The 27,919-nt window shown below is 37.7% G+C and overlaps 1 protein-coding gene across 33 annotated transcripts in view; it reads right to left on the bottom strand.

The window, feature by feature from the left end:
- plekha5 (pleckstrin homology domain containing, family A member 5) overlaps window positions 1–27,919 on the bottom strand; it is a 163,095-nt gene that overhangs the window by 32,104 nt on the left and 103,072 nt on the right. For 20 of the 33 annotated variants that reach the window (XM_055190214.2, XM_055190209.2, XM_055190210.2 and 17 more), the window contains 6 exons: window positions 25,127–25,210; window positions 17,401–17,439; window positions 11,414–11,534; window positions 6,567–6,671; window positions 5,798–5,870; window positions 1,005–1,105 (listed from right to left, as the gene is read on the bottom strand). In XM_055190214.2, the coding sequence (XP_055046189.2) occupies window positions 1,005–1,105; window positions 5,798–5,870; window positions 6,567–6,671; window positions 11,414–11,534; window positions 17,401–17,439; window positions 25,127–25,210 (523 nt within the window). Of the gene's footprint in view, window positions 1–1,004; window positions 1,106–5,797; window positions 5,871–6,566; window positions 6,672–11,413; window positions 11,535–17,400; window positions 17,440–25,126; window positions 25,211–25,713; window positions 25,837–27,919 lie in introns of those variants that run through there. The other 13 variants (XM_073860811.1, XM_055190211.2, XM_055190239.2 and 10 more) reach the window with 3 other exon arrangements.

The raw sequence follows: 27,919 nt of genomic DNA, 5'->3' as shown, positions 1-27,919 counted from the left end.
GTATAATACAATTTTAGTATTACTAAAACAAGAATTAAGATTGAAATACAATTGTTACATATTGTTTTAAATGACCTCAAGTGTGTTTTATTTTTGCCAAATTGCAAATTTCACATTAAACAAAAGATTCAAGTAACATAACATTCAGATGGACATGTTAAAAATTAACCATCTTAATTTAAGAGAATGTTGTACCAGAGAATTGGTTGTATATGAAGCATGTGTTGTGTAATTTCAATGCAGTAGAATGAAATTTTAGTATTTAAGAAGTAATATTACAAATGGACGTTGTTAAAATATTAATCTCAGATTGGACATTAATAGATGTTTTAATTTACAGGATGCAGTAAAACGTTGTTGTGAAATTGACAATGTTGTTGTGATTGATTGTGTAATGTGTTATGCCATTTCAATGCAATCAAATGAAATAGCTTGATGCAATTCTCGTTGCCAGTCATTAAAAAAATATGAATTACTTAAATTGCATTCACTTATATTGCATTAACATAGCTTTTAACTGTGAAAATCATTGTGATTGGAAAGAAAACAGTGGATGGCAGCGAGTGAGAACAGGGGTAGGGGGTCCATGAGGCAGGTTTCAGATATTATGGGGGTCCAACACTCCAAAAAGCTTGAGAAACACTGCTTTAGAGTAGACCATGCACTTAGATTGTTAAAATAGAGCCCTAGATGTTGATTCTCGATCACAAATTATGAAGCAAATGTTTAAAAAATCTTACCTAAATGTTTTAATTTTAAGTGTCTGGTTATTGACTGGTAAAGGAAAAAATATTTTGTTTTAATGAGCTATTACTAAAGTTAAAATTAGATGGCTGCAAATCATTTATTAGCATGTGTTGCTTTGAAACTCTGCTGTATTTCAGGTTCAGTGGAGAGTAGTCAATCTTTTCAATCCCTTTCTAATTATTTTATTTTTAAAGTCACACAGAACCTTTACATAAAAACATGGCCACATTTCAAAGATTTTAAATCCAGGCTCTGACCTTAAAGGCATATTTTCTGCTTATATGGTCGTCCACGGACAGCATAGAGATGTGAAAACTGGGAAGAAGAATACTGCCCAGGATCCCTTCTTCCTTATCATCTAAAGACAGAGAGACAATAGCAGAATATTTACATCAGTTTCACAAACTTTTTTTACTATTGCCCACCACTCCAAACAAACATTTTTGTCATGACATACAGTTGATACACTATGGTCACAAAGTATGAAGAAAACTCTTAACCTGTAAGCAAAAACAATAGCTGAAGTATGCTTGAAGTATATAAATACTGAAGAATTATGCAATTTTGTAAGCAAACTGTAAGAAATTCCTTGTTGCATTTTTATGTTAAAGGATTAGTGCATTTTCTTAAAAAAAATCCAGATAATTTACTCACCACCATGTCATCCAAAATGTTGATGTCTTTTTCTTTTTTAGTCGAGAAGAAATTATGTTTTTTGAGAAAAACATTCCAGGATTTTTCTCATTTTAATGGACTTTAATTGACCCCAACACGTAACAGTTTTAATGCAGTTTAAAATTGCAGTTTCAAAGGACTCTAAATGATTTCATACGAGGCATAAGGGTCTTATCTAGCGAAACGATTGTCATTTTTGACAAGAAAAATAAAAAATATGCACTTTTAAGCCACAACTTCTTGTCTATCTCCGGTCCTGTAAAGCGCCGGCACGACCTCACATAATTGTGTAATGCAGTGAAAAGGTCACGAGTTACATATATGAATGAAATGCACATTTGCGGACCATTTTAAACAATAAGCTGACACAAAGACATTCATTAGTATCATTCAACATACAACAACGTTGGAACGGTCCTCTTTCTTCACACTTGTAAACACTGGGACGTAGTTTCGCACTTGTCATCCATGACCTCTTGACGTGATGACGTATTGCATGAGGTCACGCTTGCACGTCACATAACCGGAAGACGACGAGAAGTTTTGGTTTAAAAGTGCATATTTTTTATGTTTTTTATATATTTTTTTCTTGTCAAAAATGACAATCGTTTCTCTAGATAAGACCCTTATGCCTTGTTTGAGATCGTTTAGAGTCCTTTGAAACTCCGTTGAAACTGCAATTTTAAACTGCATTAAAACTGTTAAGTGTTGGTGTCGTGAGAAATGAGAAAAATCCTGGAATGTTTTCCTCAAAAAAATAATTTCTTCTCGACTGAACAAAGAAAGACATCAACATTTTTGGATGACATGGTGGTGAGTAAATTATCTGGATTTTTTAAAGTAAATGGACTAATTCTTTAAATCTACTTGATTTATGATTCATTTCAACTTTTTTGACTATAAATTATAAAAATAAAGTTATTTCGAAATAAATATTTATTTTAATGGATAAATATTATAATCAATTTACAGCAACTCCTCACTAGTCAAATTGATTAAACTTAAAAATATATGATATTTTACAGTGTACAAATCTAAAGGCAAGACTGAATGTTCATTTCTGCGGGGTTTGATAAATGTTTCAACAAGGCTGATGGGAAAAAGCTTCATCACTTTGATTCTGTCACACCAGCTTACCAACACAGTGATTGACAACTGTGTTATCTAGCTGTGAATATATTACTGTCATTTTCAAATATCTTATTTCAACCCCAAGCTTGTGCTTTAACTGATCAAGTATGTTATGTAATTGACTATTTGTAAAAATCGCATAAAAATAAGATTTCAATCCTACCAGTGCTTACCCATGGAAATCTTTTTTCTCATAAATCTTTTTGGTTTTCCACGCACGCCTCAATTAGGATAACATGGATCTATTAGCACCACATGAAGCAAATCCTTTCACAAAGTTACAAGTTTTGAGTCTATAAATGTTCACAGGCGTCCCACACGCTGAGTTCAGGAGCGCTGTGAGATGCTCAGATCTGTGATGCAGCGTTCAGAAGACAAAAAATCCACCAGTGGCTCACAGTCCACCAACACACAGAAGAAGAATGAACAAATACAGAAAGATTTAAAAGAGAAACTTAAGATGAAGGAGTTTATAGCCAGGAAAGACTGTCAGCCCAAATGTTCAGAATTCTCTCATAGTCAACATAAGATGCCTCATGATGGTGTATATATCTGAAATACTTTTGTGTTTTAAGCCCACATGAAACCTATGTCAACAGAAATCTGCACCAGAGAATTGAATGCCTGTTATTCATAAACGTCCACACTTCTGCCTTTTTCTACTTCTTTATTATAATCACACTTTGAAAGAGTTTAAAATAAACTTTAATAAAATCTGTATTTTGTGCTTCTTTAATGCAATGATTTTACCATAAAAGTGAATATTCTCAGCTGTTTAACGCCAACACAAATTTATTTGCTATTTCTGTGCTAACCTTTACTGCATTACCATTAAACTACTGTAATATCGGATTTAGTCAATTTTAATAAACATATTACTAAATAGCTTTTGGTGTTTAGGTGTTTTGAATAATCTGGCAAAATGATGATGTCATTTGAAACGACTTAATCCATTGTGGCGATGTTCAGTGAGGAAATAAGTATTTGAACACCCTGCTATTTTGCAAGTTCTCCCACTTAGAAATCATGGAGGGGTCTGAAATTGTGCATGTCCACTGTGAGAGACATGATCTAAAAAAAATCCAGAAATCACAATATATGATTTATTAATTTGTATGATACAGCTGCAAATAAGTATTTGAACACCTGTCTATCAGCCAGAATTCTGACTCTCAAAGACCTGTTAAATGTCCATCTCCACTCCATTTATTATCATAAATTAGACGCACCTCTTTGAGGTCGTTAGCTGCATAAAGACACCTGTCCACCCCATACAATCAGTAAGAATCTACTAACATGGCCAAGACCAAAGAGCTGTCCAAAGACACTAGAGACAAAATTGTACACCTCCACGAGGCTGGAAAGGGCTAAGGGGAAATTGCCAAGCAGCTTGGTGAAAAAAGGTCCCTGTTGGAGCAATCTTTAGAAAATAGAAGAAGCTAAACATGACTGACAATCTCCCTCGGACTGGCGCCCCATGCAAGATCTCACCTCGTGGAGTCTCAATGATCCTAAGAAAGGTAAGAAATCAGCCCAGAACTACACAGGAGGAGCTGGTCAAAGACCGGAAAAGAGCTGGGACCACCGTTTCCAAGGTTACTGTTGGTAATACACTAAGACGTCATGGTTTGAAATCATGCATGGCACGGAAGGTTCCCCTGCTTGAACCAGCACATGTCCAGGGCCGTCTGAAGTTTGCTAATGATCATTTTTAATGATCCAGAGGAGTCATGGGAAAAAAGTCATGTGGTCAGATGAGACCAAAATAAAACGTTTTGGTCATAATTCCACTAAACGTGTTTGGACTAAGAAGAATGATGAGTACCATCCCAAGAGCACATGGGACAGGGAAATTGCACTGTATTAAGGAGAGGATGACCGGGGCCATGTATTGCGAGATTTTGGGGAACAACCTCCTCCCCTCAGTTAGAGCATTGAAGATGGGTCGAGGCTGGATCTTCCAGCCAGGATAACCAAGGAATGGCTCTGTAAGAAGCATATTAAGGTTCTGGTGTGGCCTAGCCAGTCTCCAGACCTAAACCTAATAGAGAATCTTTGGAGGGAGCTCAAACTCCGTGTTTCTCAGCGACAGGCCAGAAACCTGACTGATCTAGAGAAGATCTGTGTGGAGGAGTGGGCCAAAATCCCTCCTGCAGTGTGTCCAAACCTGGTGAAAAACTACAGAAAAAGTTTGAACTCTGTAATTGCAAACAAAGACTACTGTACCAAATATTAACATTGACTTTCTCAGGTGTTCAAATACTTATTTGCAGCTGTATCATACAAATAAATAGTTAAAAAAAATCATACATTGTAATTTCTGTTTTTTTTTAGATTATGTCTCTCACAGTGGACATGTACCTGCGATGACAATTTCAGACCCCCTCCATGATTTCTAAGTGGCAGAACTTGCAAAATAGCAGGGTGTTCAAATACTTATTTTCCTCACTGTAACTGTGCGTAGTACCGTCTAACACAGACAGGGGGCATGAGTGATCTTACACTTCTCTAGTTAAAGTCGAACACCGAGTTCAGAACCTTACCTGCCCTACATCATTTACATCCCCTCTCATTTACAGATGCCAAACCGGTCTTTCCTGAGCAATATTAAATACTTTAGAGAGAGAGAGAGAGAGAGGTGATATGTAATCAAAGCACGTCCCCTGTGTGGCTACAACACATCTCTCTTCTCCATTAGCCAATAAACATGTCTCGCCCATCATGTCCCCCGGCCGTGAAAGTGTGATCTGATTGCACTGACAGACTATTTAATTGCATAATTAATAGATATCTAACAGCAGGAGACCTCGGAGGGCAGCGGGTCGAAGTTCGGCAGTGAGTGACGTACCCGTCCAGTTCGACACCTTTGGGATCAGATGACATCACACACCTGCCTGACAGTATATTAGGAGTGCTGATATGATCCGATATAAATTGATCTTATATACTTCACAAAACTAATGATATTTTAAAGCAATAGTATATATGGTGAGAAACCTTTGAACTACGTACTAGAAAGAATATCTATATTTATCATATGTAAAATGACAGAAGCATTAAGCATATCCGTAGGCTTTCGCTTTGAGATATCGCGCAAAACTAGTACATAATTGTGCACTTGATCATTTAAAGGCGTATACTCTCAAAAAAAAAAAAAAAGCGAGGCATGATAAATGCTCAGCCCCGTTCAGATGTGCATATATATATATATATATATATATATATAAACTGACATCCAGCTCACCTCTGTAGTAGAAGAGACACATGTCTGACAACACAAACCACCTCTTCTTCCACATCTTCATTCCAGTGCTGTCCTACAAGGGTCCAATAGCACAACATGTGTCAATCAAGCGCTTTAACCAATCACAATGCAGTATGGGGCAACAGAGCCCACCCACTGCAGGTTGAGAAGCTCAATATATCTATTTATTAATATATATTTTTTAATATAACAAAACATTTGTTTCTGTTAGTATCTCTCAATTTCTGATATTATCATCTGATATTGTTTGTTTATCTCTGTTATTTTATTTGAGAAATGAATCACATTTTCATTCCTCCCTTGTGCTGTACTGTTTGTTTGCATCATGTAAGCTTGTAAATTTTAATATAGACAACAAAACCAAATGATTTAGCGTGTGCTTTGATGAAAGATGCTTTGGGAAGGGGAGAGACCTCCTCTGAAGCCGTGTTTTTGGTGGAAATATGGTGCTTTTAAAGAAACGCCGCGTGGGGATCAAACACAGAGACATGACTGAGGCAGCTGTATCACAGCCTGCCGCTCGCTTTGTATCTTATGTTATTTTGTACTTTAGAGGAAACGATTTTTAAATTATAGACAAGTGTAAATATATATTGTGGAGCTGTGCATAATCTTTCATCTAGCTTTGGAGGAAAACATGTCAGAGTGAATCAAAATCAGTGATGTATTAAATATTACAAAATATAAATCACTTATGCAATGCACCATATATGATGTGACACAATGTAGGAGTGCTGGAGTCACGCACCTGTTTATAAAGCCACCCGTTTTTCACCACTGGGGCATTTGGGTTCCTCCTGATGGAGTTGGATCTCTTTCCAAAGTTGTGGACTTTTTTCGAGGACCTTGATGGCTACAAACACAGAATGAGAGACTATTTCACAAAACAGCGCTTTTGAGGATCAGGCGTGCTTGTATACATTATTCAGTGATAAACTTGTAAATAAATCTGAATTTTAAAAAGGTAACACTCTCATAGTTTTCACCTCAATACGTTAAATGTCAACATTTCAAGTATGTGAATCTGCTGAGACGCATTTATCGTCTTGGCAAAATATCACTTTTCTCTCTCTAATGAGACACAATCAGTCAGATGATTCCAGTCAGCTTCAAGCTTTTAAAGTGACGCGGCTGTTCAGACTTTACGACCCCTCCATTGTACAAATGCAATAAATCATCAGAATGGAAAATAAGCTTCATTTTTAAGTCAAACTGACATTGTTTTTCCCCGCCAACCCAGAAAACAAACAACTAATACACTTCCTTCTGCCATGCATCAGCTTTCAGTGTGTGTATATAAACATATGTATTTTTCTCTGAGAACCAGGGCATGAGGGGGAAAATCAACAAAATGTTGAATTTTTGGGATCCTGCATTGTCATATTCTGTATTAAATATTCCCAGAAATTACAAAGGTAAATAAATAAAATCTAATAATATTTGTCATCATATATAGAGTAGACAACTTGGTGAACATTTTTGGCTTTTGACACCATTTTCTCTATATTTATGTCCATAATTCTAAGTTTAATGGTAAGTTATAATGCATTTTTTCATGACGATACACACATGAAAAGTCCCTGTAAAACCTGCTTGGTGCACCTGCTGTCTCATATAAATGCTAAGGATCTGGTAAAGCAATATCATAATGTATTACAATTTTTTGTTTTGTAGTCCTTATATCAGTCCCTCCAGTAAAACGCGATTATGCGATCGCATGATTCAAAGCATAATCAGCCAAAGTCCGCATAAGATGCGGGGGCCACATTTTTTCAAATACGCCTCACTTTCGAAGAATAAATTGTAGATTTCCATGCGCAAATTATGCAGGGCTTGCATGATTTCATAATCCCCGCATTTTCGTAGCAAAAATCACATATATCTCAGCAGAAAAATGTTGAAAAATGTTGCATACGCACAACCGGCGCAACGTCATAGAATGTTTCTGAATAGGTTCACGCCCACTTTTGGGGGAAAACAAACTAGACTTCCCATTGACTTCCATACAAAATAGCGAAACAAAGCAACGTTTGTACGCATTCGGCAGGCGTACAGTAAATAACTTAAGAAATCACTCAGATTAAACATGTTGAGTAATTATCTGTCCACCCTGCCTGCCATAGAGCGCGAAAGATACATCAACACAATTAATTTGGTCAATATAAAAACATGTCCCTTTCATTCTCACGGCGTCAAATTTGTGTAACAACGCTCCCTATTGGCCAGAGGTGTCTTACCCGGACATTTACTCGTACCTCATCGAGTCAACAGGGAAGCCAGTGAACGATTTTACTTTGTATTTGAAAGTTACTTCGTATTCATATATTATGTCTTTATATTTAGAGTAATGAGTGCACTTTTCCGTCGAGTCATACAACTAACTGGCTTAGTGATATTTCCAGCAATCACTGGATGGCGTTGTTACACAAATTTGACGCTGTGAGACTGAAAGGGACATGTTTTTATATTGACCACATTGAATGTATTAATGTATCTTTCGGGCTCTATGGCAGGCAGGGTGGACAGATAATTACTCAACATGTTTTATCTGAGTGATCTCTTAAGTTATTTACGCCTGCCGGCTGTGTACGAAGGTTGCTTTGTTCCGCTATTTTGTATGGAAGTCTATGAGAAGTCTAGTTTGTTTTCCCAAAAAGGGGCGGAGAAGAAATTTACAGTCAAGTTCCCGGATGTGCCAGTAGTACGTATTTACTTCACACAAGCGTAGCCATGTCCCCTGTTGCCATGGGAACGTTATGAAGTGACGTGATTATGTGACGTGAACATCATTGAAAAGCTGCAAAAGCTGCAAACAGTTTTTGCAAGTTCCTGCAGTTTTTGAAGGGCCCGCAATTTCATTGCATAAATATCCCGCATATTTCTTCGCATTTTTTAAGACAACGTGCCACAAGAATCTTTTGCGTGCAACAACCCAAAACAATTATGCGTTTTTCTGGATGGACTGTTCTAAGTTGCTGGGACACAAAAAGAAAGTCTGCTGTCCATAACATCTCAGCGGGAAGAAATGTGGACATGCAGAACTGTGATCTCCTTTCAGGATTGCACTTGACGGTCACATCTCATAAATAAATCAAACTGTAGGCTTTAAAAGTGACCGCTGCATATGTTAATCAAAAAACAATCTGCAACTTAATGTTATATTTATTTGTCCGTTTTTCATTTGATTCTTTGTTCTTATTTTATCACTAACTGTTTACTTGATTATTTAATTAATTGAGAACTTTTTACTATTCATTTTTTATTAGGCAAGTATTTAAGTTATCCTTAGTGCAGTGGTTCTCAAAATGTGATCCAGGGCCCCCATGGGGGCCGCGAGATGGTGACAGGGGGGCCCCAGTTTTATGACATTTTATAAAATACATTAATTTATCATGAATTCTGTGTAATTAAACCTAAAAAATAATAAGCCAACTAACCAACAGCACTACTAGGTATAATTTAATATGTTTTGTTTAATTAAAATATTACATCTTAGAACTGTTTTTGTCATAAATTTTCTTTCGGGGGGCCGCAAAAGAATGCACCGTACACAAGGGGGGCCGCACGCTGAAAAAGTTTGAGAACCACTGCCTTAGTGGACACTTTTGAATAAAGGCAATCCTTTATTCTACTGATCTAACAACTACTTTGGAATAGAATCAAATTGTAGTTCGGGGTTCCTATGAAGACTGTTGTTACAGCCAACATCACAACATATCCCATGAATATTGTAATTTGTTGTGAACCTCCTGGGAGTGTTTTATTAATCTTCGTCTAGTTGTTGTGGCTGCTGTGACCATAGACTAAACCAGGGCGCGCAGCTGTGACCGGACACAAAAATGGCGGCGGCGATGACACACAGTGACGTGGTCCAGACAAATAGCCCTTAATGTTTTAGTTCAAGGTGTGGTTACGACCTTGCTGGGAACCATCAAATGTTGACACAAACTTGTGAGCCACAGAATTCATGAATTGTTAATATGTTTGCTTAAGTGTGTACATAGAAGTATTTTTTTTTCTCATGGCAGCTGAGCCTATATTTTCATTCATCACAAAATAAAAAAAGCTTAAAGTCAAACAAAGTCTAGATTAACTACCAGTAGATCATGATGAGTGTTCGCATTTCATCGACAGCACAGGAAATAGGCATGTGTGCAGTAATGAGGTCAATAATTGTGTAACATGCTACTGACGCATGATAGGATCGCCCACTCTGTCAATAGAACTAAGCTAAGGTCAAAAAGTTGTTTGTTGTGTGTCTGTGTAAATTCACTCTTGACACTGGATTGCTGGTGTTTGTGTGTGTGTGTGTGTGTGTGTGTGTGTGTTTGTAAACTCACTCTTATGCCGCGGTAGAGGCATCAAGCACGAGTGATTTCAATGTTAAGTCAATGTGAAGACACGTTGACGAATGAGGCGTTTAGCGCAGCACGGTAGACACGATTCCGCCTCATTCTTGTGTCTAGTTTGCGCGAATGGCGCGAATTGAGTGTCTGCTGCAGTACGCGTGAATGGTGCTTTTTGTGCATTTTGCGTTTGACGCGAATTTGCCGCTGAGGCCCGAGTTGAAAATTGTGAACTTTGGGCGGATTTTCGCGCCGCGTTAACCAATCAGGAGCCTGCTTGCTGCTGTGGCGGCAGCCCTGCCCGGAGTCACTCATTCAACCTGAAGGAACACTTGATATTGTCCATGAGCAGTCACTCGGAGCTATACGACAAGTTCTTATTTCTATAGAGACAGGAATAGAAAGGACCTCGCTTGGAAGGGCAACCTGGTAAGTTGTAAATACACATTTCACTTTTAAGTCACGTGACGTTTATCGACCCGCGGCATTCCCGCTGTTTTTTTAAACTATTTTCCCCCTATAGTAAGGTGACGTGTGCGTCAAATGCTTGCTTTTTCCGCGCGTCTAATTCGCTCTAGACGGGCGAATGCATTCAAAATGTTCAAGCGGCAAACTAGACGTGGTAGACGTGATTTTGACGCCTCAAACGCGGCTGGTGTAAACGCAGCATTAAAGTGCACCTATTTCATTGCTAAAAATAACATTGTATTATACCAAATACACAAAATAATGTGTTTGCGTGGTTTATGATTAAAAAAACATTATTTTGTACATATCGTACATTTTTGTATCTCCAGATTTCACTCTCTTCCTGAAATGCATGGATTTGAAAAGCTCTGTGTCCCTGATTGGCCAGCTAATCTGTACATTGTGATCGGTCTCAATACCTCTGACGTCAGCAGGAAATGTGACGCTCCTTACCATGTTTGAAAGATTCAGTTGCTAACAGGTGTTAATTTACAGGCTGTAAATCCGAATCCGGAGGAATTTTGATAATGTCGGTCTTGTCTAAATCACCAATCCCAGGAAGTAAAATGTTGCCTACAATTCGTGTGTTGTAGTCCAAGAAAAGAGATTTATGTTGGAGACGATAAATCGCGTTATCGTTTACTTTAGGGTTTGTACCTTTTGCATATCGTTAACATGTACTAATACACACTTACACACCAAAGGAAATGTAAAAATGTGAATCGGACAATAGTTGCTCTTTAATGTTGGACTACAGGTTTGTGTTTGTTTGTAAACTCACTCTTAATGTTGGACTGCTGGGGTGTGCTGTGTAGTCCGAGCCGCCGGTGTAGTTGGACGCTTCACTCATGGTGCTGGTGGGACGCTCTTTCTTTTCAGTCACTGGTGCTTTGGTCGCTGGTCTGAGAAGATGATTGACATGGGTGAATGACATATTAAACACACAGACCATCAAACAAACCAGACTTATTTAGATTATCTTCTGCTAATGTCTTTATATTACAGCATCTACTGCGTGCTGTCGATCATGTTTTTAATTTCTCCCTCAAAGCATAAATGAACGACAGACTGGCATTTAAAGTATTAAACAGTCAAAGCCTAGCATGCGGTGTGCTGCGCTGGAAATAAACTCTGTTATTTTTCTAAAGTACAGTCATTATACTTAAACACTAGACCACATATTAACCTGATTATATGATTATATCCAAGTGTTCCTCTTATGACCAACAAAATAAGTTACTTAAAATGCTATAAATGGAAGTATGGGAATTATATAGTCTTAAAAAGCTCAAAACTCTCGAATGTTTTTGCGTCGACAGCACTTAGCTTTGATTTCAGCTGACTACAATCTAAGAGAGAGAGAGATGAGCGAGCAGACCCAATGCATCAAAGCAATTACTCACCGCATGTCTCCTCTGATCTACTCTCACACAATTGACAACCTTAAATGGCCCGCCAACTCCAGGTCTGACAAATTACATACAAAGTTTATGACCAAGTCAACCAGAAGGGCAAAAGAATCAAGAAAGATTTGAGAAGTCAAAGTATTTTACTGAACATCAAGCCACGCTGGCGGCATATCCTGATCATTTAACAAAAATGTAGGGGAAAACAATTAACCCCCGAGTTCCCTCAGAATGTGAGAGCTGAATATGAGGGGCATCGCCCCACAGGGTTGGCCTATATTCTGACATCTGAGGATAACACTGTTATCTAGAGCGAACAACAGGGTAAAACTTAAGCTGTCTAGCTTCTAGGTCACCTTGCAAGAGAAAAATGCCTCCTATTTTACAAAAGGCTGAACATTAGCATTGGTAAATGGATAGATGTTGCATCAGAAGTAGGGCTGCATGATTAATCGAATAAAGAATCACAATCCTGATTCATACATAAATGCAGTCATCTTTCTAAATGACGGCGATTCGCTTGCATCTACAGTATTTATTTAGATGCTGCATTCACATATTTACTTTACAACAATCCAGGATGATATAGCAGTCAAACTTTGTCACACTTACACAGTGAAAAACCAAACCCTATTCATTCACCAATCAGACCTGATCATTTCTTTCCTCTTGCTTCCTAATTATCGCTGCTCCGCTGTCACTCCCGTGACGCGAACAGTAAGGGGTCCCGTACACACTACATATTAATTCGGGTGTCACTTCACATTTTAATGCTTAATCCTGTTCTGTACACACACACACAGTTCAGTAATTTACGGGACTGACAACCGCATTTACAGAAACCCTGAATAGTGTGTACATAACTGAACTGAACTAAACTAGTAGTTAATAAAGTGTATAAATGAGCATCATGGACATCATGGGTCTATCTTATGAAAAAATAAATGCCTAGAAAGGGAAAAAGTCTTCTGTATGCATGGTGCAGAAAACGACAGAGGCACGAGCATTTGCTGCCCAGTGTTGCCAGATCTTGCACGAAAAGAAAAAAAAAGCGAACAAGAAAATCCAATAATAAACCAAAATAAATCCAAATGCTTTACCTCAAAGATCAAAATATTGGGACCGACAACTTCACACTTTATTAACACCAAAATCTTGATCGCTTCCTGAGCCAAAAGCCTCAACGGTTATGCGCCAAAACGGCATGTATGTACAAAAAAAGACTTGGGCCTGGCAACACTACAAGACAGCCCGCTGTAAAGCAGCCTCAAAAATGCGTACAATGGACAACGCCAAGACGGAGGTTTATTGCAAAACATAACGCTGTTAACCTATTTTGGTCAAAGCTATGAGTGATAAGCACGCGAGAAGGCAGAACGTGGCTATGGTTATCTCTGTGCCAATCATCACATTTTCGGAAATGAGCCTTGTCATGTTACAGACATGTAACGAACATTTAGGGGTCACTCCCGCATTTAAATGCGGTTGTCACTCCCGAAAGTTTGTAGTGTGTACGAGGCCCCTACTCAGACTATTCAAATCAATCCACGCTCAGGGGCGTTTGAACCCCAAAGCCTGGTTCGTTTGACTAGTGTGATGGCTCTGTACCGCGGCTGGATTGGTTAATCGCGCCTTTGGGCTCAGGTGCGGAAGGCGCAGTGTGATTGCAGTGTGATTACGATGGGTTCCAGTGTTAAGAGAGCGCTTCCTGATTTGTTCAAAACAATCGCATCCAAAAGACGAAAGCGCGCCCGGGCTTGGATCGAAAAAAATACATAGTGTGTGCATCTGGGGGAGTAGGGAGGGGGGACAATCGCGCTGGGTTTGGTTTGGATAGTATGAGTGCGCCCTAACAAGGCGGCAGACCTAAACACATAGTCGATGGCTAGAGGGGATACAGCTACAGCCAAATCTTGCAAGATACTGGGTTCAGGGTAGAGGTCTTCTCGGGTCTAAAAAAATGTACCCGCCCCGAAATGAGCCGAATCACTTTATACCCAAACTCGACGTGCATAAATAATTTTTTTTTTAAAGAAAGACCGACCCGAGACAAACCCGAGAAAATTAGACGCGAGTCCGACCTGAACTAGTGGGATTTTTTTCAACCCGACTATACCCAAATGTAATCGGCACTGACGTGTGTGCATTCTGCAGACTCACACGCACCAGTCAGACAGAAAGAAACTCCGGTGGCCTCACAACCAATTTGGCGAGCTGCTCCCTTTGTTTTACTTTGTTATCTGACGACGACACCAAGGTAACCGCTAAAATGTACATTTAAAATTCACTGACATGCCAGCCAGACAATGTTGCAAGTGCTCTTGGCAAACAGATGAGAGGTTTGAAAATGACATTGACGCACACACGCAAGAGTGTTTCGGTCTTCTCCGGTCCGTTCAGCAAATAAACATTCATTTTAAATTACCCGATGCCGCTATTATTGTACCCGACCCGTGTCCGAGGTGCATGTGAAACTTTTAGACCCAAACCCAATCAGGTCTCGGGTCGGACCTCAGGTTTTCGGATCTAAGTGAACCCGTAAAGACCTCTAGTTCAGGGTTATGATTAGGATGAAAAACTGTGGTTCTGGCTAGACCGCTATGGCCTAAATCCCGTGAAATGTTGGGTTTAGAGTAGGGATGCACGATATATCGGCCAACATATCGTTATCGTCCGATAACTGCTTATTTTTAATATTATCAGTTATCGGTCTGATAGCAAAATTAGGTCAATAAATGAAAGCCGATAAATGATGGATTATTTTGGTTTGTTGAACCACTTCACTTGCTCATTGCTGGCCATGTGGAGTTTTGATTGATGCTTTCTGTGACATAGCACGAAGATGACACGTGTTGCAGGCTTAAGAAGAGTATGCTAGTCTAGCGCAAAGTAGGGCTGCACGATAAATCGCATGCGATACCACGCGCATCACGTCAGTAATGCCGGTTCCTTGATTAGTATTAAATCGCCATCAGCTGTTTTCAGATGGCGCGACATTAACTGCACAGAGCCGTAGTTCCCTGACAATTTGGGCCATATCGCATACATATCGCAGGCGATACGTCCGCGATAATTAATGCGAAATTGCCCTGATTGTCAGGGAACTACGGCTCCGCGCAGCTAAAGCTGCTCCATCCGAAAACAGCTGATGGCGATCCAATACCAACCAAGGAACCGGCACCACTGACGCGATGCGCGTGACAAACACATGCGATTTATCGTGCAGCCCTAGCGCAAAGACAAGATGTCCGCGGTCTGCGAGTTTTTCATTGTGAAAATAATATGAATATTTATCGGCCTATAGATATCGGTTAACGGCCCCCAAATTTAAAGAGTTATCGGTATCGGTTAAAATTTCCATATCAGTGCATCCCTAGTTTAGAGGCAGGATTTGTATGAAAACAGCGCTCACGGAATTTCACCGGATTATGTCCATAGCTGTATCCCTTCTAGTAACAACCCACATAGTTGCTAACTTTGTAGAAAAAAATAGCGCTTATTACAGAGAATCCTGGTGGCGACGGTGAGTGTGACGATACAACAATATTTGTATAGAAAAATACTTCTGTATCACTGCCACAAGTTCCTCATCGGAAAGGGATTTTAGCACAGGGGAACATTGTAACATGCCTGCGTTTCTCCCTAAAGTCTCAAAATCTTGATCGTTTTATGTTTAATGGTACTTTTAAGTCCAGCACTTTATTACAACTGAAAGTGCTGGGTAGCACATTTTTTATTTGAGTGCAATAAATGATTTTGTTGATAAAAGAAAAAATTGTGAACAGAATCCCACAATAGAGAAAAATCGTGATTTCCATTTTAGCAAGAATCAGGAGTTAAAACATTACTCATGCATTTAACACAGATTGTCTGGATGTGTGCACCCGACTTGGACACAAAGAATCACATTGTGAGATAATGCAAACAGTCAGCTGATTGTGTCACGCAGAAACTGTTTACAGGACAAAAAAGACATCACACTACCACATATTTACACTTTTTGACACTTTCTGAGACTGACGGTGGTCGCTAGGTTGTCCTGAAGGTTATTTCTAAACATCCTAACTATCAATGGCATTCTGAGTTACACTATAAGTGATGCGCTAATTCTACATGACAGATTCATTTGAGGAGGTCCAGGCCAGTACAATGATCAGAGTATGACCTTCCAGGCCACCGAGCTCAAATTAAATTGAGCATTCAACACGGCTATTAGCGTTCATTAATTAATCTGCTCTCAAATAATGAGCTCCAGCGTGGCGCTTCTTAACCACGCTGGCGGCGGGCATCGCTCTCTCTCGATGATATGTGACCTCGTCTTATAGAGAGAGGAATACTAGGAGGTGTGAAATTACCCACGCCACCCGGCTAAACCACAGGGGTGACCGTGGGTGAGTTTGGGGAGGGATTGGATCAAATTGAGAACGGAGTTAAGAAGTGTTGGGTGTTGAATGGGTGGAGCTTAAAAGTTTAAGTGCTTGGTGATGTCAGTAAGAAAGAAAAGTTGTTTCAACGGCGAAGCATTTCGTTAAATGATTATGTAAAGCAACTCTATGTAATACGCATAATGTGCTTAATGAATTGTTCATACATTATTCAGCAAGGAAATAGGGTGAATTTTTATTTAACGCAGGATTTGTGCTTTACTGCAGTGTAAATGCGTGAAAGTTGTACTCTGTAAGTTTCAATTGCCATCCTACTTTGTACTTTTTTTCCCAAAAAAGAAAGGTAAGACTACATTCACAGATTTTTTGGCACAAATGGCGAATATACAGAAGCAGGCATGTAGGACACTGCTTTTATATTTCTAGATTATATTTTTATCTCACTGTTCTAGTTAACATGTTTAGTATGTACGTTTAAAAATGTGCTATATTTTAAATCCAAAAGGTCTCCAAAACGTTAGCATAAACTGATCGCCTATTAAAATATAATATATAATAATATAATGGTCTGTGTTAGACTGTGAATCCAAATAAACTATTGTTTTATATCAGTCCAAAACTTTATGCGTTCCCTGTCTCATTCGCAAACATATAAGATAATAAAACCCCCTGTGAAGTGACGAAGGACAGCACAATTCATTTCTGACGGAGACCGATTCATATTCAACGTGGGCAAGACAAATCGGATGGCAAACATAAATCTTGCATATCTTCACATTAGCAATGCATAGTAGGATATCAGGCAATCCAGTTCAAACAGAGTCTTGGGTTAGTGTATGAGCAGAATTAATGAGACAGAAGCGCAAAACAACCAGGGATGAATATGGAGGCTCCTTTATTTTACCAAGAAGCAAATGAAGCTTAAGAGAAAAGATGGCATGAAGAAGTCGACCATTCCGCTCTCAGCAAAGCTTTACCTGTTTAAAACAGGATGGACAAGTTTCCCACAATTCAGGCTAGAAAACAGAAAAGGAAAGACAATGAACTGAATGAACAATCATATCAGGCCTTAAAACAACTCAGAAGAAAATCATAAATATGACACATTCACCACAAACTCAATAAAACCATCAAAAACGAGGAAGATTAATGGCAACCCTGCTGAAAAATCCAGATAAAACAAGCTGGTTTCTTCAAATGAGGTCACAAGCTTGTTTTAGGGTTTTTGGCCAGCTGGTGGACTATATTGTTGTAGACCTGCTAGGGGTGGTTATTGTCCTAAAACAAAGCTTGACCACCTGAAGACCTGTTTTTTCCAGCAGGGCTGCAAAAAGGAAATGATGCAAAGTGGAAGCAGTGAAGAGTTTGAAAAGAGATAATGATCAATGTTCATATGCATCACATATTTTGGGTCTTAGCAGGACTCTAGATGATTTTAAAGCTCGAGACAGTCACAATCTACTCAGTTTCATTAACTAGCTTTGTGCCAATGCATTAAGTAGTGTTGTCACCTCTGATGAGGCCTTTATAACTTGAATAATGCATGCATATGACATGACCGTGCACCTGTGTTTGTGCTGTAACTGTGGACATTTAAGATATATAAGACAGGGTCAAGCTTCAAAATCACAAAATTAACAACACCGTCTCAATGAATCTGGTTTCACTGCGATGTGGGAACAAGGGCGCTCGTATGATTTTGTCACTGTGCACTAGCACAAGTGTCTAGCACTTGTTATGTAGTCTGTGTGAAATCTTCCAGAAGCTGAAACAGATCAGTGAGGTGTAATTCTTGTTAAAAGCGTGAAGGAAACCGTAAGAACGGTGCGAGGGTGTGGGAGTAAGAAAAAGCGGGCCGTGGGCCTACGTAACCTTGTTATCGGGAAAGCGAAGCTCCAGTGCATCATTTAAACCCATTAGCCTTCTCCATTAGCGTGCTGGAGAGGCCACAAGAGCGGCGAGATGCTTAGCATCTTCTCCCACTCGCCTTTAAAGTGGACATTTTACAAGACTTTTTTTAAGATGTCAAATAAATCTTCGGTGTCCCCAGAGTACATTTGTGAAGTTTTAGCTCAAAATATCATATAGATAATTTATTGATAATATAATCACAGGCGTTAATTATATATATATATATATATATATATATATATATATATATAATTTATATTATACATAAATATAATATAATAATATAAATATAATATAATCACAGGTGTTAATTTTATATATATATATATATATATATATATATATATATATATATATATATATATATATATAAAAAATAGAGCTGGGCATAGATTAATCTAGATTAATCTCATATAAATTAAAAATATTTCTTGCATAACATATGAGTTTGTGCTGTGTGTAATTATTATGTATATTCATGTATGTATTTTAGAAACATTTACATGTGTATATATTTATTCATATTTTTATATATTTGAAATTATATATAAATAAAAAACGATATTTAAAAAAAGCATTTCTTAAATGTATATATATATGTATGTGTGTGTGTGTGTGTGTGTGTGTGTGTGTGTGTGTGTGTGTGTGTGTGTGTGTTTAAATATACATAATATTTACACACATTACAAACTCATATATTATGCAAAAAATTACTTTTATTTTGTATGAGATTAATCTAGATTAATCTATGCCCAGCCCTAATAAAAATGTATAAACACATGTAAATATTTCTTAAATATATACATGAATGTGTGTATATTTATATATGCATAATTGTTATACACAATACACACGCATATATGATGTAAACAAAAACTTTTATTATGCAAACGATAAGTTCCAAATAGTTGTTATGCAGCCCTACTTAAAATTGTCATTTTGTAGGGGTAAGCGTGTCCTTTTAAATGCAAATGAGCAGTGCCGTGGTTGGATAGTGCAGATTAAGGGATCGTATTACCCCGTTCTGACATCACAAGGGGAGCCAACTTTCAATTATCTATTTTTCACATGCTTGCAGAGAATGGTTTATCAAAACTAAGTTACTGGATTGATCTTTCATATTTTCTAGGTTGATAGAAGCACTGGGGACTTAAACATGAAAAAAAGCCAGATTTTCATGATATGCCCCTTTAAAGCAGCAGGTCTGTGAAGTGATGGTAACTGTGACACTGAGGTTTAATTTTTGTCTATAAGAATCCAATATGTACAATAGCAATTCTTTCTATTAAATATAATTCACAATGTATTGTGCGTAAAGTAAAAGTGCATTTCAAACTCAAGACCTCCGGAAGATAAGGACCGGGCAGATTCATCAATCTGTCAGTCTGTCGATAGCCTAGAAAAGTTTATTGTCCAGCTGATTAAGACAAATCGATGATGTTAAACAGCAATGCTTTATGCGTGTCAGATAAGCAGATTGTGTTCAAGGTAGAAGCAAAGGAAATCTATGGCTTAATGACGAGAGCTTTCTTCAAGAACTGCAAATTGAAAATTGCATTTGATTCAGTTTGACATCTAATTAACGCCTGTGATTGATCCTTTATAAAAATGAACTATGCCATAGGATTAAGATCTCTATCAAACCGACTGACCGTATCTCTCACCATCTATTGATTTCTGTCTGCGACAATCTAACAATCAAAAACGACTGAAACATATATTACCATTAACAAATTTATAAAACAAGTGAATTAACCTTAGACACAGGAGCTAACAAAACAAACAGATTCATAGTACAGTAAAACTGAGATGTGAATCAAAAACAGCATCCAAACCAGGCACTCTCGACCAATCAAAGCCTGGATTACGTCACGTTCTCTGCTCAGAGATAACATGGCAAGCTTGACATCACACAGCACAAACTTACACACACACACACACACGGTGATACTTTCTCACATTTTCTAACAAGGCACAAAGTAAAAATAAGTGTAAATCTCATTAACATCTACCTCGCTGCATTAAAACTAAGAGCGTGTGATGGAGGTGATAATTGAAACCCTGAACATCAGAAGGGCAAAAAAAGCACTCCCTCACTATTCGGTCCTATTTCATTTCATTGGCTCTAAAAGATGCTGTTTAGATCCTATAATAATGAAATAGGAGCTCAATAACAGTAGCGTGTTTTTCAAGAATTCTGAAATCGTATAGCTGGGGGTGTGAGCAACAAACTGAAGTATAATTATATCAAAGTTCTGCATCGTAATTGGTTAATGCGACATAAGTGAGAACCAATGACACTTTGTTGCACTGAGCTGGCATGATGCACATGGCATATTTAAATATAGATTGATGCCAATGAGCATTTTTGCTCTATTCGTATGAATGTCGTTTATAGACCTTTTGCGTGTTTGCAAATAGAGATGACGTTTTTTGTGGGTGGAGCCCAACTGGTGGCAGAAAGTGAATGCTTCTCAATAGCTGTGTGAAGTGTTTTAGCGTTAAACAGTGATTTTTACGGATCCGGTGTTGTGTAGAAGTCTGTTTCCCCTATATTGTAATGTAATGTTTCTTAATGTTTTCACCAAGTTACGTTTATTTTTTTTTATAAATTAAAAGTTTAAATGGCTTGGCTACTGATATGTGTGAATGTATGTAATGTATATGTATTGTTCTTTATTGGTAAATCAATTATTTTTACAGTATGTATCGCTGAAGTACTTATAAGAGCAATACTATCATGTATTCTGTATAATATCATTTATTAAATATTTCATCATTTCCTGTTTTCAATTTCTTCCTTATATTTTTAGCCTACGTGTTTGTTCTAAAACTATTATGTTTACATACAAATTTATTTGAATAGGCCTGTTTATATATTATTAACACTTTACATCCTGTGTGTGTGCTATGTTTATATATATATTAGTAAACACCATAATTTGAAACAATCAGGAAGAAGACATAGACTAAGATAGAAGGTAAAAAGAAGTAATAGAAAACGAAAAAAATATGAAAACTAATAAATGGTAATATTATTGATATTATGAACTCATTAATCTTTAATCTTTCTAAATAAATTATAAACGTAACGTGATGAAAGCGCTATAAGAGACATATAGAGGGAACAGACTTCGATCTTCTCTAATTATTTCCTATTCTAATTATTAAAAGATTTTCAGATGATTTCATCACTCCAGTCTGTCCGTTTAAGGGCTTATTGCAACCATAAACACCTACGTTTATCTTCAAATGGTGTCTTCGATGACGGTATACTATAAAAATGAAGGTCATCTATTTTGGCATTCCTATTCTGACACTCAACAGCACAACAAGACATTTTCTAGTGAGTTATATTGTTCGTTTCACTCGTGTCTCATTCATTTCCACTGTTTTTATGCCACCACATTGCGCGCGTGATGTAACTGTGACGTCAACTCGCAAAAGGTCTATGGTGCATCCATCCTGTCAATTTTCATTATATAGAAAACCACATCATGAAAACTACTAAACTTCTACTGTCGTGTTTGACAAAAAAGAGGCCCCCACGCTGTACATCATCCTCAGATGCAGATATCTGCTGCACAAACAGTTCTTTTCATGGCAGATTCCCATCATCTCCTCAGAGATGTAGGAGCGTGAGGTTTATCTACAGGACGATTTAGGCAGAGGAACAACATAGATAAAACTGGCAGCTTCATTCACAGCCTTCAGCAGTGAAAGTTAGCGGTGAAAGTTTTTCACTTTGCTGGAGGACACAGGAGGAAAGAGAGAGGAAATCAGTGAGAGTGAGATGTCTTTCAGTCGAGTTTTTTTCAGCGGTTCAAAGCTTTCAGCTTGGCAGTTATCAAGAGAGCAGCAGCAGAGGTGAGCTGTGAAGAGTCGGGACTTTACTCCTCGTCTGGTCCGGCCTCGAATATCCGATGTGATGCAGCCCTCTGGTCTGTTAATTGGTAGCAGCTTTGTGTGAAATTGCGGGGGTGTGTTGATTATTTAGTGACTCACTTGTATCCGATGGTACACACATAGTAACACATGCATCCATTAGCAGACAGGCTGTGAATAATGTTAAGAGAATCTCACGAAACTCAATCAATGAATGTCTTGGTCATTTATTTACATTAACATTAACGCTTTTGGCAGATGCTTTTAACTAACAATGCATTCAAAGCATGTTTTTATCGGTATGTGAAATTAACACTTTACAGTAAATTTGTATTTGTAAACAAGTACATGCATTAGTAGCATGAACTACCAATGAGCAATGTTGTTTTTCAGCATTTAATAATCCCCGTTAATGTTAGTTAATGCCAATACAATTGTTTGCGTTAATTCATGTGCATTAGCTGAAATGAACATGAACTAAGATCAATAAATGCTGTAAAAGTATTGCTCATTGTTAGTTCATGTTAACGTAGGGGTCAATGACATGACATGCATATTTTTGTGTCCAGAGGCATTATTTCCTTTAACTCATTCCCTGCCAGCCATTTTTTTTAAGGTTGTCCGTCAGCATTTTTTATGATTTTCACAAAAGTTACAAAATGACTTACAAAAAAAATGACTTTCAATATTTTCTTCTAAAAATATATACACATACAAATATATTAAATGAAAAAAACAGACCCTCTGCTTTCAAACAAACAATAAACAAACAAACAAAATCGATTTTTTTTCTCTGCTTATAAACTCTTAAATATGGGCATTTATCTTAAAAAAAATAAAAAAAATAATCAAAAAGCTGAAATAATGGCATTTTTGTGAAGGAATTTTGTTAGAAATCAGATTCAGAACGATTATCAAAATATACACAGAGTTTAAAATTAGTAAATAACGTTTTTTGCTTCAATTTTTTATAAATTAGGTAATAATCTCGGTATTACAGATCAACATAAAAATTCTTCAGAATTTTTTTTGTTTTATGCAAATGTTTTCTTTTAATTAATGAGATAACTCGTCAATGGCAGGGAAAGAGTTAAAATAACTTTTATGATGTGCCACTTACTTAGTTTATATACATTTTTTGTTTTTTTTAATAATAAAATGGCAGGTGGTGCAACTGTCTGAACAAATGAACAACTATTAAAAATGGTGTTTAAAATATACAAAATTCTAAATAAGACACTGTGGCATTATTTTACATTCAAACCCTTTCCTATAAACAAATTTTAACAATATCAGTAGTTTTTAGGGATGCACCGATAGGATTTGTTTGGGCCGATACCGATGCCGATTTAAACAGACAACTTCTGGCCGATACCGCTGCCGATACCGATATTAAACACTTGTATACAATACTATACAGTTGGTCTATTAGCTAGTTTATTTCTGCATCAAATTATTTTTACTGAACATGGATTGGATCTAATTAACATTCAACTGACCAACATAATAAGAGAGGCACAAATTAAGCTAAAACAAATATAATAAGACAGCATGACAACCTTCAAAGGTGGTTTTTGCTATTCAGCATTTATTTGATAAACAACATTAACTCATTTTTTTACATATAATGGATTTCTTTATGCAGTTAAATAATAAACAATTGGTATCGTCCTTTCTCGTGCCATTGCCGATATGCCGATGGTTTCAAATTCATCAAAAATCGGCCGATAAATATCGGCGGCCGATACATCGGTGCATCACTAGTAGTTTTAATTAAAGATGTTGTGATAATTGAAAAACTTTTGTCCAACTATTTGAATGTTCTTAAATGTCAGTGTGGTACAACCGCAAACACAGGCCTTTTATTAAGTAGTAAACAAGCAGTAACAGTAAACATGACACTGCATCATTCAGAGGATCCCAAGTGATCCTTCTGGCTAAATGAAAAAGTTTATTGATTTTTTTCAAATACTGAAAAACAGCTATGGGACACTTTCTCTGTCAGGTGGTACAACCAATGTTAAACAAGGAAACACTATTTCATCTTTTAACAGTAATTAAAAACTAAATCAAATGACCTACAACAGGCAAAACTTAATACAGGCATCCAAGTAGAAGCCTGTTTAATGTGAATTAGTTGAAAGTGTCATATGGTTGTACCACCTGACATTTGTTTTTAATGGGGAAGTTAAAAAGCCTGTAAAAAGCACATGCATTATGTTTTTACATGCATTGAAATTTTATTAAACAAAATCAACTTTATCATTAATTTTAAAATATTTTTAAAAAATATGTTTTTAGAAGCCTTTTCGGTGATTGGCCCGTATGCATCAACTAATGTTACAAATTCAAGCTTATTGTAAAGTGTTACGATTTTTGGGGGAAAAAATCCACACATAACAGGAATGGCAATTTAGGGGGTGCAAATTATGTAAACAATCTCCCAAAGCAAATACATCTTAAATGGTCATAACATCCTAGTATTCATTTGCTTAAAACATACCACAACAACAAATGTGTCTTTGGTTTGAGGGTAAAATGTGACTTGGACATGTTTTTGTGAATTTCACCCAACAAATGTGGCCATCAGCAATCCCTAATGGAGAATAATGATGCCTTTATAGTCTGAGTGGCCCAGAAACAACATCTCTCCGACTTATTTGTCTCCATTTTGAATGGACCACTTTAATTACCCCATTCAAGTCATTATACTCCCTAACAGCATTCATTACACCCCAAAAAACTGCCAGATAAGTCAAGCTCCAGCAAGACAGTAGTGGGCTACATTAGCAAGCATGAATCATGATATTGATTTCTTTGAGTTAAAAACAAAGCTTTTTGTTTCTGGCAAAACTGCAGAACCAATGGAGAGAGAAAAAAAGAAAAAGAGAGATAGAAATGACTCACTGTTCGTTGACGACAAAGATGCAGTTGTCTTGCGATGGAACGCCTGTGACCGGATGTTTGCAGGTCACCTTCCGCTCATTGTGACTATGAAAGAAAAACAAACACAATAAATACGACAAGGTTAGAAATGTGTAAGGGTTTTCACGCCAAACTATGACACTTGACAAAAATAAAGCGGTTTGAAATTTGCACTTTTTAAAACTAAAATATGCAAAGAGAGATGTGATTTACATAAACCCCTGCAGGAAAAATCCAAACCAGTTTAAGATGGTAAATATGTAGTTTTTGGGAAACTGTTGTTGGTTTAGGTAGAACAATTAGATCTAACTACTGTAGCTTGCCACAGGGTTTACCAATGTAACAATCCGACTCATCCATCACATAAACCAGCATGGCTCAATTATTATGCAAATAAAACCTAAACAAAGCCCAACAGATCAATGTACATCCAGAGGCAAACCTACACACCTACCGACCAGGTTGAGTTCATCTCCTCCAGCTAACCAAACAAAACCGACCGTCAGATGCCAGCTATCCTGGATCCAGTTAAATACGAAAAACATCACCGTCGACACACACATACACACCTTGAGCGAGGGGTGGTGCTGAACTTCAACATGTTTCTTTCCCCACTGGCTTTATGTTATATTCCCTCCCTGTTGTCTCTCTCTCTCTCCTTCTGTCTCTCTACTTCATCACCAATGCAACCATGTAGCTGTCGCTGCCACATTTTAAAGTCATACGCCCGATCATAAGAGCAGACAGACACCCAGCTGCCCACCCTCTTCCCACCACAGTCACACAGTCAGGGCGAAAGAGAAGACAGAAGAGGCCGTTCACACCAGAGAATGGACATTTAGTGCTGATAAGTGCACACAACGGCTTCTGTGTCTCAGACGTCTCTGGGCTGCTGGGTAACGTGTGGACACATCGGGCATGCTGGCGCGAAAAAGGGTTATATTTCGCCTTGAAATTTAAATAGAAAAATATATTTTTCAGATCCAAATGAGCTTGCTTTTAGCTTATTTCCTTGTCTAGACTGTAATTTAGCATAATTTGAATACAATACAGCTATATTATCATTATGCTTACTTTTCATACTTTAAAAAGCACCTATTACGTTGCTAAAAACAACATTATTTGGCATATTTGGTATAATACAATGTGCTCGCAAGGTTTATGGTTCAAAAACACATTATTTACCACATACTGTACATTATTGTTGCTCCTCTATGTCCTGTTTCCCTGAAACGCATTGATAGAAGCCCAGTGTCTTTTAATTGGTTACTAATCCCCTGGGCTAACGTTCTTATTTGCATATCTGTGGTGCCAAGCGTCACGTTTGTATAAATACGGCAAGCGAATGCTTTAAATAAATGCTTGTCTCACGCTTTCGCAACAGTGAGAAATGTGTTAAAGAAAGCTGCTGCTGTTATGCATTTACACTTACTAGCAAGATTTTCATAGCAACCACCCAAAACACCTTAGCAACCGCATATCCACGCCCTGACTAACACCCACCACAGCGGAGGAGTCATGAAGTGAAAATGTCATCAAATCTAGATAAGAACATACAAACACACGCCCACCAGCGACTGGATGCATGATGGATAGAAAGGCAGGTCTTTATGTGATTAGCATCCTTCCTTAGTGAGCGTTACCATGGAAACAATAAATTAACCAATACGCATGCCACTAAAGCAAAGTACATGTTTGTGCCCAAACAACCTGCATTTAAAGTTTTGACATCTATTCAGCCAATCATATGGCTCACAACAAGGTGTAAAAGAAGAAACGAGAAAGAGACTGAAGGATCTTATCCAACCCGAATGCAAAACATTTAATTTGATGATGCAAACCTTGGGCTGCAACTAATGCAGACTTTATGGGATGTTGATATGTTATGTTAATACATATATATACTAAATATACATGCATATAATCCAACCGTAAGTCGTGGGATGAATCATGTGACACATAACAGAGCATTATGTTAGACACAATCTGCATGCATACACTGAACAACGATATATGACATATAAATAATACTCTCTCTTTCTCTCTCTCTCAGAAGTGCATTTGAGCGAGGAAGTCACACTTCACTTGCTTTTGTCACAAGGAAAGAAGACCTGGAGGGGAGTGCAAGGCTTGCGTCTGGTCTAAAATGCTGCCAGGCCTGCAGGGAAAAGCAGGTGTGCAGGAGAACGGCTCCATGCATGCAGCTGTAGACGCTGACGTACCATCAAAATCTCCTTTTCGAAAACCTTTTCGCCTGTCAAAATACCTCAGCTCTCTCACTCACTGCACATGTAAGAAAAACACATCTAGATATCCATTTCTTTTTTATTATGTTATGTGATGTGTAAAACTCTCTACACAGGTTTAAAAAGGCAATTTTAGTAGTTGCTGCTATCCAGTCCTTGTCTGGTCACTCAGTTTTGAGGATATGACTAAACCGACCGTAGTGTCAAAAGACCTTAAAGGACAAGTTCGGTATTTGACACTTAAAGCCCTGTTTTCAGATTGTTTATGATGAAATAGAACGGTTTTGACTGAAATTTGGACATATGATGCTGGCCCGAGAATTTTCGGGTGTTTGTTGTACACTCTAAAAATGGCTGGGTTATTTTTTAACCCAAAATGCTGGGTTGAGTCTGTTGGGTTGTTTTGCTGGGTTATTTTTTTACATTTTAAACACTTTTTGGGTAGTTTCAGTTTTCTAGGTGTTGGGTTAAAACTGCTGGGTTATTATGTTGGGTTGTGAAGAGGCTCATGTGCTTCGCGCCCTTGATG

This window comes from Misgurnus anguillicaudatus, chromosome 1, assembly GCF_027580225.2.
Source record: "Misgurnus anguillicaudatus chromosome 1, ASM2758022v2, whole genome shotgun sequence".
NCBI classification, from domain to species: domain Eukaryota; kingdom Metazoa; phylum Chordata; class Actinopteri; order Cypriniformes; family Cobitidae; genus Misgurnus; species Misgurnus anguillicaudatus.
Note: the sequence above shows the minus strand (reverse complement) of the source record. Positions and strands in the feature narration are given on the sequence as shown.